The following is a 17278-nucleotide window of genomic DNA, read 5'->3' on the forward strand; positions in this document are numbered from 1 at the left end:
ATGTCTATGTCCCCACGTTCTCAGCAACAAGGATTCTTGCCCTCCCGACGGTCAGAGTTAAGCAGGGGGATTGATAAAGGCAGAGGTGGGTACAACACTGCCAGCTGTGATGAGTAGGTATGTTATTCACGTTCCAGACAGGATCTGGCCTCAGTTTACCTGGAGTGGGAAGGTGAACAGCCTCCCCACTATAAAATTAACAGAGAGAGGGTGTACAGGGAGGAAATGAGCCATTGGAGGAAGTTTTCACAGAAGTGGAATTCTAGGCATTACGGGAATGAAGAGGGTAAGGTGTTGAGTGACATCATGTTTTAGAACCTTGCCAAAATCTGAGACTATGTCCTTCTCTGGGCCAAGTTCACTACTTAGGATTTTTTGGTAAGCAATGACATGGAGGTTTCAGGACACCTAGACACAGAGCTCAGTCAATAGGTTATTTAATTTTTTTTTTTAAATAAAAGAAATCAAAGCAGTGCTAAACACAATTAGCTATCAGCCATGTGATTTTTCACTTTCTATGATTTTTTTCCCCTAAAACCTGAGCAGTTTGGGACCCCCATTTTCTTAGCTCATGACCTGCACCTCCATCCTGTGGCACAGATGTGGACAACCAGGTGTTCTTACCCCTTTATCATCTCTCCTGACACAGAAATAATGGGCTGAGATGACAATGAATTGCAATTTCCTTATCTCATTAAAAACAGATTCAAAGAAAACAAAAATAAACAAATGTGACCTAATGAAACTTAAAAGCTTTTTGCACAGCAAAGGAAACCATAAGCAAGACAAAAAGACAACCCTCAGAATGGGAGAAAATATTTGCAAATGAAGCAACTACAAAGGATTAATCTCCAAAATATACAAGCAGCTCATGCAGCTCAATATCAAAAAAACAAAAAACCCAATCCAAAAATGGGCAGAAGATCTAAATAGACATTTCTCCAAAGAAGATATACAGATTGCCAACAAACACATGAAAGGATGCTCAACATCACTAATCATTAGAGAAATGCAAATCAAAACTACAATGACACTTTGTTATAAAGCAGAAACTAACACACCATTGTAAAGCAATTATACTCCAATAAAGATGTAAAAAAATAAAAAACTACAATGAGATATCATCTCACATTGGTCAGAATGGCCATCATTAAAATATCTACAAACAATAAATGCTGGAGTGGGTGTGGAGAAAACCTCTTGAACCCTCTTGCACTGTTGGTGGGAATGTAAATTGATACAGCCACTATGGAGACCAGTATGGAGGTTCCTTAAAAAGTTAAAAATAGAACTACCACATGACCCAGCAATCCCACCACTGGGCATATACCCTGAGAAAACCATAATTCAAAAAGAGTCATGTACCACAATGTTCATTGCAGTACTATTTACAATAGCCAGGACATGGAAGCAACCTAAGTGTCCATCAACAGATGAATAGATAAAGAAGACGTGGCACATATATACAATGGAATATTACTCAGCCATAAAAAGAAATGAAATTGAGTTATTTATAGTGAAGTGGATGGACCTAGAGTCTGTCATACAGAGTGAGTAAGTCAGAAAGAGAAAAACAAGTACTGTATGCAAACATGTATATATGGAACCTAAAAAAAAAAAAAATGGTTCTGAAGAACCTAGGGGCAGGACAGGAATAAAGACGCAGACGTAGAGAATGGACTTGAGGACATGGGGAGAGGGAAGGATAAGCTGCGAAGAAGTGAGAGAGTGGTATTGACATATGTACACTACCAAATGTCAAATAGATAGCTAGTGGGAAGCAGCCACATAGCAGAGGGAGATCAGCTCCATGCTTTGTGACCACCTAAGGGGGTGGAATAGAGAGGGTGGGAGGGAGATGCAAGAGGGAGGGGATATGGGGATATATGTACATGCAAAGCTGATTCACTTTGTTATACAGCAGAAACTAACACAACAGTGTAAAGCAATTATACTCCAATAAAGATGTTTTAAAAAAAAAGATTCAAAGGACTATCTTTCTCTGATAGATACATTAAAACAACAAGCAAGCATAACATCTAGACAAAAAGCAACTTCTCACAGAAACAAGAAAAACAATACATATTGTTTTTCATGCAACAATAAGTATAAGTTGTTTTCTGGGAAGAGAAGAGCAGATTCTGGTATGACTATGTAATAAGTCATTTGCAAATTTAATCTACTGCCCAAGAGAAAAAATAATCACTCATTATATAGTGAGTCTTAGGGGGTCCTGGCGGCCTGAAATGGGGAATTTGCTAAGATACTTCCAGAACATTCTTTCAATAACACGTCCACTCAATGCTTTCCCCAATGTAGCTTCAATGCCCTGAAGGACAGGGCCCCAGCTGCTTCTGAAGCACCATCACGTCTGCACAGCTTTTACCAGGCTTGGCCTTATTGGCTTGTCTCTGAGCCAACTGGATTTACGTTTTTTATCTTTAGTTTTGCCAGCAGTGCCCTTTGTTGATGAGAAGGATGAGTTCAAGTTTGCACTGATATCTGAGCTGATATAACCACTTGAGTTAGTGGCTTCCCAGAAAAATATGGATCATAAAAGTTTCCTTAGCCAGTTGTCTGAGACCCAGCTGTGAAACTGGTTGTTCTCGGAGAAGAACGTCTTCATTGCATGGTCCATGAGTCCATTCTGTGAACTCCCAGTGAGGCTTTTGAGCTTTAAATGACCAGGGAGAAAAACTGGCTTTGACCTACACAAATGATCTACTCAGAAAGGCTGAGAGGAGTATCTGGATAGAGGAGGTTTTCTCTCTGGGCTCAGGACTGACTCATGGCATTTCCAGAAAGTCAAGCCTTTGCCTTTCTCTGCCCACCACATTAGAAACAGAGAAGACTGTTGATTCCCCAGAAATGTATATGTAAATCAGACTGGATCATATCACATCCAAGAAAAGCATGTTTGCACAAAGATCATTACCAGTAGCACCATAACTTACACATTGGATCCCCCGATTTCATGCATAACCCAGATCTCAATGCGTGTGATTTTATCCTTCTGTAAGTGGGGAATTTCAAAATCTGCAAAAAACCTGAGAAACAGGAAAGACATTTCTTAAAGTCCTAAAGCAATATGATACTGTTCCCATATCAATGTTAGTTGACTTACACATTACTTTTGTTTTAAAGCTTTGAGGGGGGGCACTTTTTAGCTTTAATTTTTAGGTTACTTATTTCATTCAGGCATTCATCAGCTGTTAGTGGTATAAATGTATGGACATAGTTCTGATCTCCAGGTCATTCAATTGTTTTTCTCTACCTGATCTTACAGAAGCAAGCATTAGACTGGGGATGTGGATGATTCTCTTAAGCCTCCATAAAGAACAACTAAAAACAGGGCTTCCCTGGTGGCACAGTGGTTCAGAGTCCTCCTGCCGATGCAGGGGACACGGGTTCGTGCCCTCGTCCGGGAAGATCCCACATGCCGCAGAGCGGCTGGGCCCGTGAGCCATGGCCGCTGTGCCTGCGCGTCTGGAACCTGTGCTCCGCAATGGGAGAAGTCGCAACAGTGAGAGGCCCGCCTAATGCAAAAAAACAACAACAACAACAACAAAAAACACATTTTGGCATCTTTGTCTTACATGTTGGTGCTGCATTCTTACCCTTTTACAGGATAGGCTCCTGTTGGCTCTGAACCATTCAGCATGACATAGATCACCCCAGAACTATCCCTTGCATACTGCAAAAAGAAGCAAGCATTTTGAGTAAGCTAAGAGGTCATTTTTAAGCTATGAAATGGTCAACTGTTTTTTAAATTGACAATTTTCAATACTGGCTAGGATGTGATAAATTTGGTATTTCATAGAGCCAGAGGGATGCAAACTGGCATATCTTGGAAAGCAAATTGCTTTGAAATGTCAAAAATGCAGTAGTTCCATGCCTGGGAACCTACCATTATAAAATAATGCAAACTAGTATCAGATTCCAGCATTGTATCAGCTGGTGTACACTAACTTATGCTGGCATTACAAGCAACCTCAAAATCACAGTGGCTTTAAACAAGAAAGATTTATTTCATGCACACACTACATGTTTATCACAAGTGTTTGGATTTGGGGTTTGGGTTTTGCTCCATATGTCCTTGCTCTGGGACCCAAGCTGATGCAGTCTCCACAACTGCAGAGTCACTGGTTATCAGGAAAGGGAGAAGAAAGTGGCAAATCACAGACCAGTTCTTGAAGGCTTCCACCCAGATGTCACACAGTCATTCCTACTCACATCCTATTGGCCAGTGTAAGTCACACGTAAATAACTTCAAGAGACAGAATGAGTGCAAACCACATGCTCAGAAGATGAGCCAGAAATACTCGGTAAACAGCACGAAGGATCACCTGGTGCACGGAGATGTGCACAAAGATGTATATTGCAGCATGGTTTGTAACCAGTCTAAAACAGTCAATGTCAACAACAGGGAAGGATAAGTCAATTATGGCACTTTCATGTCTGAAATATTACCAAGCCATTAATAAAAGTCTACAAAAGATATGCAATAACATAGAAAGTGCTTACATTCAAAGCAAAAAGCGAGACTAGGTGGACAGAGCACGTGCTCCACTCTGTTAAAAATAAATAGGCAGAAGTCCTGGAATATTAGTCAATATTCTCTGGACCTGTCTGTCCCTGAGATTCCCAAGGGACAGATAGGTCCAGAGAAGTTCCCAAATCTCCAGTTGAGAACACTACTGGAGCATATAATTTCCCTGATAAAATGTTTATTCTAGTGTGAAGCCGAGTGGGGGGGGCCGGCAGGGGGTATCCTGCAGTTCTGTGACACATGCCCAGCAGAGCCACGCCGAATGCCAACCGCAACAAAGCAACAAGGTCCTCCGTGCCACGCCTGTCTCAGATTGCTTCCAAGTAGGCTAACAGTCTCAGTTAAATCTGCAAATGTCAAGGTCTGATGACCACTTAGGTAGCATGAATATGGATGATTAGTTTTCTTATTTATACTTTCTATAATTTGTCATTCTCTATCCTGAGCAGTTATTACGTTGATGATAAAAATTTTTTTCATTAAAAAATGCATGCAGATACAGTGAGGCTCTATGAAGTCATGGTCGAAAATTTGGTTTCTGGCTGCTGCACTTAGTAGCTGGGTAATAAGTCTGATCAAGTTTCTTGGCCTCTCTGTGCCTCATTTTTCCTATCTGTAAAACAAGGGTAATAAGAGTCCCTTCCCCATAGGATTGTAAAGATCAAATCACTTAAAATAATACTTAACATTTATTGAATACTTCTTTGCTATAGTTCAGACCCTCTCCTCATCACTATACTATACTACCTCTCCTCATGTTCAGACTATCCAGCATATTCTAAGGGCTCATAAAATGTGGGCATGATTATTGGATTATTAGATTCCCATTCTAGAGTTGAAGGAAGTATAAGATGGTGGCTTCCAGCACACTTTGAAGTTGGGCAGATCTGCTGGGGAGAATTTTTTTTTTTACCATATAATGTTGACATCACCCCCAAGTTGATGTTATGATCCCATGTTCAAGTGATGATGCATCCACAGCTTCCCACTCCTCACTGAGGGTCTCGGGCAGCTCACTGCCAGCTGCCTGGAGCCTGTACTCGAAGCAGAACCTGTGGGGAGTGGGCTTGGACGGAGGGCTCCGACCGGAGCTGGCAGGAGAGCACAGGAATAAGAATGATTCTGTCTGGAGTGGGCCCTCTGCTTAGTTCCAAACTGCAGCTGCGGTGGAGGATTTGACCAAAGTCTCGCTCACCCTGATTAACAGTGGACCCAGTGAACACCTGGTGATCCAGAGCAAGAAGTAGGACCAGAAGAGACACAGAGAGCCCTGAAAGGAGCTTGGTGGCAGTGGGTAGAAGGACCTGACACCCACCAGCCTTCTAGTCAATACAGCTAACAGTTAATTGTTGACTTGCTTTGCTCAATAGTTGAGCTAAGGACTGCACCCTCTTTATTTGGAATCTTTGGTCTAACGCTTGTGACAGAAAATGTAAGCTGTAGTCACTGGCATGTTATAGCTACCGATAGCTATCATCAACTGTGGTGACAATACCCTCTGAGAAACAGACCCACATTTAGGGGACCATTTCTTTGTCTCCATCTTATCCCTGGTCTCCTTTTGCCTCCTCTTCAGTTCATATCAACCTTGTGCACACCTCTGATGCCCACATCTAGATCTTAGGGGTCCCAGGCTCTCCTATAAAGCAGGGGTTACCCCACTTCACACCTCAATCAGAATCACATTGATTTGAACTACTAACAACAACCACAACACCAGAGTAATAACGACTGTTTAATACCTTCTTCTGGAGCTAAAATTCAGAATTTTTTCTCTGTACCAGGCATTGCATTAAGCATTTTAGCTTCTTAAATCCTCACCCCTTTATGGAGCATAGAGCGTGAATCAGAATGTTGCAAAGGTAGAAAATGAGACTCACAGAAGTTTAGTAATGACCCAATGGCCCATCCTCTGAACCCTTCTGTACCCTGTTCACAGATCCCACACCTGCTCAGTCACCCAGCCAGCCATCCCAGGATTACCTGGATGGATGCACTTTTCCAGTAAGAATCCACAGGATTGTTTTCACAATCTTCTGATGTAGGGCAGGATTGGTAGTCGAGTCCTACAGGGAAAACAGACCAACACATTTTATTTCAAAGGTTATATCAAGGAAGAATTAACTGAAAATATTTGCTGGCTCCGCAAAATATACTGAAACTCATTCTACATAATGTGTATGGGCTTAACATTCATAGTTCTGCCCACCCAGTCCACAAGGAGCCTGGTGAAGAAGCACCCAACCCCTGATACAAAGACATTTGTCATTGTGCTCGGCACAAATGTGAGGAAAGCAGAGAACTAAACAGCTGGGTTAATTCTCTACTGGAGCTCTAGCAAGTGATATATACATACATACATACATATATATATATATATATATATATATATATATATATACACAAAAATTATATATAATAATATTATATTATACATTATATCCATATTAAAAATTATGTATTAAAAATTTATATTTAGGGCCTCCCTGGTGGCGCAGTGGTTGAGAGTCCGCCTGCCGATGCAGGGGATACGGGTTCGTGCCCCGGTCTGGGAGGATCCCATATGCCGCGGAGCGGCTGGGCCCGTGAGCCATGGCCGCTGGGCCTGCGCGTCCGGAGCCTGTGCTCCGCAACGGGAGAGGCCACAACAGTGAGAGGCCCACATACCGCAAAAAGGAAAAAAAAAAAAAAAAAAATTTATATTTATTACATATATAACTTTTTTTTTTGCATTGTTGGGAGAAATGCCTTCTCCAGTTAACCCAGTTCTTAGAAGTAAATACAAGAAAAATAGACAAAGAAAGTAACAGTCCTTAACCAGAAAATAGAACTTTTATAACATTTAAAATATTGGGCTTCCCTGGTGGCGCAGTGGTTGAGAGTCCGCCTGCCGAAGCAGGGGACACGGGTTCGTGCCCCAGTCCGGGAGGATCCCGCATGCCGCGGAGAGGCTGGGCCCGTGAGCCATGGCCGCTGAGCCTGCGCGTCCGGAGCCTGTGCTCCGCAACGGGAGAGGCCGCAACAGTGAGAGGCCCACATACCGCAAAGAAAACAAAACAAACAAACAAACAAAAATCTATAGAAAATGTTAAAATGTATTACATTTAAAAGAATTTTAAGGACAAAATTCAGCAGATATATAATGGGATTTGTTCCCCATTTACTCTATAAAAAAAGGAGAAAGTGCTAACTGACAATTCGTTCCAGGGAGAACGAAGCAGGGCAAAATGTGAACTTCTTGAAAGGAAACACATGGAGCTTCCTTGCTCCCTCTGGGTGCACCAGCATCTCGATGTGCTCACCAACTTGGAGGCTCCCCAAACCCCATCAGAGACGGGTTTTTATGGAGATTTCATGAAGTAGACATGATGGATTAAATCACTGGTGATTAACTCAATCTCCAGTCCCCGGCCCTTCCCAGAGGACAGAGGATGGGGCTGAAAGTCCCAACTCTCTAATGATGCCTCTATCTTTTTGGTGACCAGCCTGCATCTGAAGCTATCTAGGGGCTCCCAACCACCAGTCATCCCATTACCATACAAAAGACACTCATCACTCCTCAGGGTCCAAGGGTTTCAGGAGCTGTGCGTCAGGAACCGGGGGGACCAAGACCAAGTATTAATTTGTATTATACCACAGTCTCCCTCCCTTCATGATCTTTTCATCTCACCCCTCCTCCATTCTCCCTCACCCTCTGTAGGATCATCAAACTGAGGCTTCCTGGTCATAGTCCACTGGAAGAATGGCCATGTCCATTTGATCTGCACCCTACCATGCTTCCCATCTCACGCAAGGTGGAAGTCAGCATCCTCACAATGTCCTGTACTGTCTGGCCCTCCTTTATTCCTCTAGCCTCACAGTCTACTACTTGCCTCTTCACTTACTGCCTGCCTTTCTGTTCCTTAAATATGCCATACACACTCCCACCTCAAGGCCTTTGCACGTGCTATTCCCTCTGTCAGGAAATGCTCTTCCTCAAGTCCTTTAGGTCTTTGCTCAAACATCAGCTTCTCAGTGAGGCCTTCCCTGGGCCTGTGTAAAACTGCAATCCTTCCCTCTCCCCTCCTCACCAGCCAGCACTCCCTACCCTCTTTTCCCTGCTTTGTTTTTCTCTGTAACCTTTATAATCTTATGGCGAATTATATGTATATGTTTTTACTTGCCTGTTGATGGTCTTACCTCCACCCCTGCCCCTATAATGTAAGGATAAGGTATTATTTTCCTGGTTTATTCTCTGTTGTGTTCCCAGTGCTTAGAAGAGCAAGGACTGGCACGGAGGAGGCACTCTACAAACTTTATAGATGGATGAATGAATGGAGGAGCAAGAAACAAAACTGAGCTTAGGTTAATTTTTTTTTTTTTTTTTTTTTTTTTTGGCCACACCGCACGGCATGTGGGATCTAAGTGACTCCAATACCCAGGGAGGAAGAACGTCCAGTCTTCACGAAGGGACCACCTCCCGCCAACCACTTTCCTTGCTGGCCTTCGTCCTGCTCAGCCTTCAAGACTCATCCAGATCAAGAGCCGCCAGGAAGCTTCCCGAGGCTCTGGTCTATGCCGGTGTCTCCCTCTGCTACTCCCTAGCTCTGGGTCGTTCCCACCTCAGAGCACACCTCTCTGCACTCACAAAACTACATGTTTCCTGAGGGCAGAGACCGCTGTATCACCAGCTCCTAGCGTGGGAGTTGATGAATGAAGAGCGTTTTCCTTACTATCAGGCCAGCCCCTGTGACTTTAACTTTCACTGTGATTTTGCCAACTACAAAATTGCCACTTGCCATCTACCTCTACAAGGATTAAATCATGAGCCGCTGCAGCCGCTGACCTTCAACACCCCTGAAAGGAGTTCAGGGTGGAGATCAGGAATGAGGCACTCTGTGCTGTGGGAAAAACTGGCAGAACAGGTCTTTAGATAGTTAAATAGTTTCAGGAGAAGATTTTATGAGCCCAAGTCTTGCATCTCCTCCTATTTAGGAAAGTACTAAAATCATTAACGGTGACATCTGTGCCTTGTGACTAGCAGCAGGTCTCTGCCAAAATGTGTGCCTGGGGCTTCCCTGGGCTTCCCTGGTGGCGCAGTGGTTGAGAGTCTGCCTGCCGATGCAGGGGACACGGGTTCGTGCCCCGGTCCAGGAAGATCCCACATGCTGCGGAGAGGCTGGACCCGTGAGCCATGGCAACTGAGCCTGCGTGTCCGGAGCCTGTGCTCCGCGACGGGAGAGGCCACAACAGTGAGAGGCCCATGTACCGCAAAAAAAAAAATGTGTGCCTGACTTCACACATCTCACCCCCTTCACTAAAATCGTACATAACAGTGACCCTTCCCCCCTACCTCTTTGGAGCAGTTTCTCAGAGCTATCTGAAGTGCTGTCTCCTGGGCTATAGTCCTCATTTTGCCCTAAATAAAGCTTAACTCTCAGCTTTCACGTTGTGCACTTTTTTTTAAGTCAACAATTTGAATCTCAAAATATCTGCTGGCGGCCTGGAGCAGCTTCAGAATCAGTGAGAAGAGGGGAGAATCCTGGCCCTAGCTCTTCAAGTCATTTAACCTCCCAAAGCCTCAGTTTGCCCCTCTGGAAAATGAGGATAGTGAGAGTCATGCAGGACTCTGGAGTCAGACTCTGACTTTGCTGTTTACACACCGTGCGATCTTGAGCAAGTTTCTCAGTCTTGCTGTGCCTCACTTTCCTCGTTTGTCAAAATAGAAATCAGGATAGAACCTATCCCATGGGGCTGTTGCAGGGATTAAATGAGTTAATATCCATAAAGTGCTTAGAACAGTACCTAGCAAAAGATAGATTCTCTTTCTCTATTATCATTGTTATTATTTAATTATTATTATGACCACCTTACCTGAGAGAATTTGAGGGGGGCGGAATCCAAAGAGATAAAAAATGCATATGAAAGCACTTAGCACAAATGGCAAATGCATAGTAAATAGGAACCCTGACTTTTCTTGTGATTCGTACAGAAGTCTTACCAGAGGCATTTTTCTGTCGACACCAGCTCAAGAAATCTCCAACCATGCCATACAGAACATTGCACAGTGGCATAAAGCGGCGGCCGTTCTCCGCATAGCTGGTGACAAGGAGGTGGTTGTTTTCCCAGAACAAGGACTAAGGAAAAACCAACACAAAATGAAATCAAAACAGATTTCTTCAGGCACAGTATCATCAAGACAAGTCAGGCCAAGCATTTCTCATTCACCTGGGACTTGCCTCACAACAACTGAACCTTCTTTGTTTTTGTCTTTAGTTACCCATTCAGAGAGTGCTACCAGCTCTCTTTTCTTTATTCCAAGGGTATCATGCAAATGTTAATGAAATATTTTCCCAGAAGAGACAAAATATAGATACATATATACATATATTTTTTTTCTAGTAGTTAAAAAATTATAGATAGATTTTTTTTTTAATCAAGGGACCTGGGTTCAAATTTTGGGTCTGTCATATACTAAATGTGTGATCTTGAGCAAGCCATGTAATCTCCCTGTGCCTCAGTTTCCACATGTGGAAAATGGGGAGTATGAACCCTTTCTCTTCTCCCAGAGCTGTGGTTAGGATGATATGCAATCACAAAATGAATTCCTAAAGGGTAAAGTGCCTCAAAAATACATTACTTTTATATTATACTTTATAGTTTCCACTATGAAGTTACAATGTTTTCACATAATAATAATACAAATAACAATATCCCCCTCATCATGCCATCAGATCCTCAGTATTCCAACCAGCAATCTCTGTCTAGACTGGATGCTTCCCAAGGGCAGAGGCTGTTTTGTTCCCTGTTGCATCTGAAATGCTGAGAACAACACCTGGTACATGGAATTAGCTGAGTATTTACTGAGTTTATCAACCAAAGTCCATGAGAAAGGAGAACAAAAAGAACAGCTCCCCTTTTTACTGACCAAGAGGCTGCAAGGTCCAAAGGCAACATATACTCAAAAATCATGTTTTTAGCCTATTATGCATTTGAACCTCCCAGCTCCATTTACCTGCCTTTACAAATGAAAAAAAATCAATGTTAAGATGTTTTCATTTGTAAACATCAATGTTACATGGCTTTACAATGAAAAAAATCAAGTTAAGAATTTGTGTCAACCTATTTACAATAGCCAGGACATGGAAGCAACCTAAGTGTCCATCAACAGATGAATGGATAAAGAAGATGTGACACATATATACAATGGACTATTACTCAGCCATAAAAAGAAATGAAATTGAATTATTTGTAGTGAGGTGGATCGACCTAGAGTCTGTCATACAGAGTGAAGTCAGAAAGAGAAAAACAAATACCGTACGCTAACACATATATATGGAATCTAAAAAAAAAAAAAAAAGGTTGTGAAGAACCTAGGGGCAGGACAGGAATAAAGATGCAGACGTAGAGAATGGACTTGAGGACACGGGGAGGGGGAAGGGTAAGCTGGGACTAAGTGAGAGAGTGGCATGGACATATATACACTACCAAATGTAAAATAGATAGCTAGTGGGGAGTAGCTACATAACACAGAGACATCAGTTCAGTGCTTTTTGATCACCTAGAGGGGTGGGATAGGGAGGGTGTGAGGGAGACGCAAGAGGGAGGGGATATGGTGATATATGTCTATATATAGCTGATTCACTTTGTTATAAAGCAGAAACTAACACACCATTGTAAAGCAATTATACTTCAATAAAGATGTTCAAAAAAATTTATGTCAAAAATATGTCCTTCATTAAGAAAAAAAGAATTTATGTCAGAGAAATAAAAAATGGTATCTAACTTTCTTTAAACTCAAGGTACTGTTCTAAACAAGCAATTTACATAGATGTTCTCATTTACTTTCACTGTATTAGTGCTTAGAGTGCAGACAGAATACAGACATGTAAACCACATGATTATATGTTAACCAGTTTCTTCAAGAAACTGGTCCTGAATGGATATAATCTTAAGACCTTTTAAGAGGAGGGATTGGTCTCCTGGGAGGATACTGACATAGAGGGTTTTCTGAAGTACTAAAGGTTAAGGCCTTTGGAGCCAGTTAGGATGGAGATTGTTCAGAACTGGCCAGGTGCAGAGGCCCCGTGGGAAAGGGGTGGCGACGCCCTGATGTTTTTGGGTTTCTGCACTGACTTCTTGACTTAGGAAAGTTCCTTCTGCCCAGGACAGGCAGGAGACCCAGGAGCACCGTTGAAGACAGAGCCACTTTCCCACCAGAGAGCCTGGAGCACTTTGTGAGTTGGTTGCTTGGCCTGGACACTGTCTGTCTCTATAGAGACAGAGTAACATTTTACCGAGGTGAAGGTAGAGTTACCTTGTCTCTGGGAATGGAGTGCCTGGAGAGGTTAATAAAAAGATCGTAATCTGAGGGAAGCACAGAACAGGGATCCTTATCCAGCACCAATTTAAAGGCTTCCCAGATGGCTGTGCAGTTCTTGTCCCTGCGGAAAAGTACAAGTTTAAAAAAGAAAAAGAAGAAGAAGAAAAAAAAAAGAGATCACATTCCAGTGTGATATATTTCCGTTTCTCTCTCCAAGTTTTTTACTAGTGATTTTGTCAAATATCAACTCTGCAGAACTGGGCATACAAAAAAGACATGAAATTGTCATAACTCTTGCGTTAACCCCAATTCAGAAGAGGAAGAAAAATAACTTTGGTGATGGATTTGGAAATCTGAAAGTGGCAGTCTTTCAGAGGTGCAACACACATTTCTTAGAACTTAAAACAGGCTCACAGAGACAGCAGAAAATGCACAGAGCTAGAAGGTGACAATTCCAGTAAACCACATGGTCTGCCAGCTTCAGGTGCCCCTTCATTTAGACACAGGTCCATCCTGGGGTTGGGGGCCAGGTGAGATCAGGCAGACATGCAAGACCTTGTAAGGTCAGGAGTGAGCACAGAGTGTGGAAAAAGACTGCTCCACCTCCTGCTAAGGCAGAAAGTATGACATCCAGTGTCTGCTGCAACTCCTTAAGTCCAACCTAGCTTTCCAAAACCATTTCCCACCCCATTTGTAACTTATTTCTTATGCTGGGTGGTAACATGGGTGTTCCCTGTATTATTTTCCATTCTTTTTTATTGGCCTAAAATCTGTCACAATAAAAACAACCGGCACAAGAGAGGGACTTTATGAAAACAGAAAATATGTGTCCAAGGAAGGAACAAAAATTAGTAAGAAGCATAGTGCTGGCAAGAGAGGTTCAAACTTTAAAAGTCCTCTAAATTAGAAGACCTGAAATTTGAATTCCCAAAGTACCTGGACTCGGGGAATTCCAGCTGGAGACCATATTCCTGGGTCTGATGGGTTCTGGTTAACCTTACGCTGGCTGTCGTCCAAACTCACTGCTACATAATCCTCATCCACTCCCCAACATCCGCTTCATTTTTACACACACACACACACACACACACACACACACACACACACACACCCTTCACCTCCAGACCCCACCCAGTGCACCCTCCCCAGTAGGTTCCCCATCCTCCTTCCCCCTCCCCCTCCCCTCCCCCTCCCCTCCCCTCCCCTCCCCCTCCCCTCCCCTCCCCTCCCCTTCCTCTCCCCCTCCCCTCCCCCTCCCCCTCCCCTCCCCCTCCCCCTCCCCTCCCCCTCCCCCTCCCCTTCCTCTCCCCCTCCCCTTCCTCTCCCCCTCCCCTTCCTCTCCCCCTCCCCTTCCTCTCCCCCTCCCCTTCCTCTCCCCCTCCCCCTCCCCTTCCTCTCCCCCTCCCCCCTTCCTCTCCCCCTCCCCCCTTCCTCTCCCCCTCCCTTACTCTCCCCCTCCCTTCCTCTCCCTCTCCGGCTCCCTCCCCAGCCGCCGCGCTCACCGCCTCTCGGGGCTCAGCACCGCAATGTACTCCGCGCAGCGGCCCAGGAAGATACTCTGCAGGTGCGGGACGGTGCCCTGCCCGCTCCAGCGCGCGTCTGCAGCGCCTGTAGCGCCCGTGGCCGGCGGCAGCAGCAGCAGCAGCAGCAGCGCCGGCAGCGGCCGCCCGGACCGCGCGCACCCCCGGGCTTCCATCGCAGGCATTTGGGGGTGCCTCCCGGACTCGCCTCCTCCCGTCGCGCTGAGGTGGCTCCCCGAGCTGCCGCTGGGCAAGATTCTCGCCCTAACGGAACCCGCGCTCACTTGCTGTCTCTCTTTCTACTTCAGCTCCGAGACTGAGTTGGGACATTACCGGGGGCAGGACTATTGCCCCTGGCTAATCTCGGCCAGAGTCCACCCTAGAGGCCCAAAGAGGAAGCAAGGTTGGAGAAGGGGTGAGGCGAGTACAGTCCCCCGAAGGAAGATTTTTCTGGCTTCAAACTATGACAACTTTCACAGACACCCTCTTTCTCACTGGCTAATGATGAGTGGACGGTGTTTGTTTTCAGGAAATAATAACCACAAAAGCTAATATTTATTGAGCTGTTACTATGTGCCAACCACTTTACAAGCATAATTTTCATTTCCTTTTCACAGTATCCCTCCAAGCTAGGTTTATCACTCCCATTTACAGATGAGTGAATTCAGGGAAGTTAAGTAGCTTGTCGGAGGTCACAATCTCCCTTCCAGATAGATGCAAAATTCCAGAGACAATCAGTGTAGAGATCTGAGATTAACAGACTTCACTGGAGGGCCAAGTCCTCTGTTCCTACGGTAATGATAGCTCTGTGCCTGGCAGACGTGATAAATGTGGGAGGCCCGTGAGAGGTAGGGTGGAAGGTTCTGGAATATTTTATTTTAATCTCTCTTTTCTATTTTTAAAGTTTATAACCAAAACTCTCATTGTCCTGTCCAGCCCCTCCCTAACTTGAGTCCACTTTCCAGAAATAAGCATTTTAAATTATTTCAACAGGTTTTTTTGTTTTTGTTTTCCTGGCATTTACTTCCACATTTCCAAATAATATGCCTGTATGCCGTTTCTTGATGTTTCCATTTTGGATAGTATTCTATGACTTCCCACAACATCAAAGGAAATTTTATCTTTAACCCCACATATCCTCAAAAGCCATCCTTCTGTACCCTTCATTGTCCAAGTCTTTTTATCAAAAGCTTTAACTCAGTAATCAGCATTTATGTTATTATGACTTGTGAATATTATTCATGGCTGAGTTGTAGTATTCTATGATTCTGTTTCCTTTCTTGTGAACTTCATGCTTACGCTAGAGATAATAATAGTCTCCCTCCCACCATCCCCAACCGCTGGCTTATTTGTTTGTTTGTGATATTATATGTACACTTATGATTATGGTCAAATTCTCTACAAGACATGTAAATCTTTCAATGCATTTTAAAGCATCAGTCAATATTTCAGGTGGTGTGTGTGATTTCTTTCTCTCTGTCTCTCTTTTCTTTTTGTTTCTTGGAAACACCCTTTTTTGTCCAGCTTACTCTCCCAGTCTGAGATTACTGCTCTCAACTTGCTGCACAGTTGTCTTGCAGTGGCCCAGGAAGATGCCTGTTCTTGTCTCTCCTGGATTGATGCCCTGTTTCCTAGATCCCATGTCTAGAGCACACCTTCCAATAGCTTCTTTTTTTTTTTTTTTTTTTTTTTTTTTTTTGCAGTACGCGGGCCTCTCACTGCTGTGGCCTCTCCCGTTGCTGAGCACAAGCTCCGGATGCGCAGGCTCAGCGGCCATGGCTCATGGGCCTAGCCACTCCACGGCATGTGGGATCTTCCTGGACCAGGGCTCGAACCTGTATCCCCTGCATTCGCAGGCAGATTCTTAACCACTGCGCCACCAGGGAAGCCCTCCAATAGCTTCTTGAGAAGATGCCATAGGGGCTAAATTTTTTGACTTTTGCATAATAATGTAAAATGTCATTATTCTACTCTCATGCTTGATTGAAAGTTTGGTTAGAGAGAATTTTAAGTTGCAAATCATTTTCCCTCAAAATTTTGAAGGCAGTGCTCCACTGTTCTCTGATTTCTGTGTTACTATTGAAAAATCTAGAGCCCTTTCCCTAATCCTGTTTATTTGACCTTCTCTCTGGAAGTTTTTAAGATAAATCTCAAGAGTATGAAATTTCAGAGATGAACTTGAGAGCAAGTAATTTCCATTCATTGTGCTGACAGCTCTAGGAAGGATGTTTCCAAGAAACAAAAAAAAAGAGAGAGGGAGAGACAGAGGAGGGAAAGAAATCACACACACACCACCTGAAGTACTGACTGATGCTTTTGAATGCATTGTGAGATTTATATGCCTTGCAGAGAATTTAACCATAATCATAAATGTATGTAGAATACCAATCAAACAAATAAGCTGAGGGGGAGGGGGAGGGAGACGATTACTACCGCTAGTTAAGCAAGTTTATAAGAAAAAAATATATATAGTCATATAATTCTCTAAGCTCAGCCATGAATAATATTCATAAGTCATAATAAAGTAAATGCTGATTATGAAACAGGAGGGAAGGCGGCAGGGGACAACCTTTGAAACAATGACATAGCCAGAGGAAGTGACATAAACTGATTAGAACCAAATGGGTCCAAGATGACCACTAAGTCAAATTCCATTAGACCCTGAGCCTCAGTATATGCTGACTGTAACACATCAGCAAGCTAAATGACACACCCACAGGTGCCATGACAGTTCCAAGGCCAACCATAAGGATCAAAAAGTGGGCGGTGGCCCAATTCCTGGATATCACCGCCCCTTCCTGAACCAGCTGGAATACTCCTCCCACTCATTAGCCTATGAAATTACCCACCCCTATAACCCCATACTCTGGTGCCTTTCTCACCTTCTGAGATGGCCCACACTCTGTC

The 17278-nt window shown here is 43.7% G+C and overlaps 1 protein-coding gene across 1 annotated transcript in view; it reads right to left on the reverse strand.

Annotated features, from left to right (window-relative positions):
* The window catches only part of BST1 (bone marrow stromal cell antigen 1), a 34944-nt gene extending 20397 nt beyond the window's left edge, over positions 1-14547 (reverse strand). The window contains 6 exon segments of the mRNA XM_060085133.1: positions 2955-3047; positions 3618-3694; positions 6533-6615; positions 10530-10665; positions 12846-12972; positions 14354-14547. Coding sequence (XP_059941116.1) covers positions 2955-3047; positions 3618-3694; positions 6533-6615; positions 10530-10665; positions 12846-12972; positions 14354-14547 — 710 coding nt within the window.
* Between the last annotated feature and the right edge of the window lie 2731 nt (positions 14548-17278).

This window comes from Mesoplodon densirostris, chromosome 1 (genome assembly GCF_025265405.1).
Source record: "Mesoplodon densirostris isolate mMesDen1 chromosome 1, mMesDen1 primary haplotype, whole genome shotgun sequence".
Taxonomy (NCBI): domain Eukaryota; kingdom Metazoa; phylum Chordata; class Mammalia; order Artiodactyla; family Ziphiidae; genus Mesoplodon; species Mesoplodon densirostris.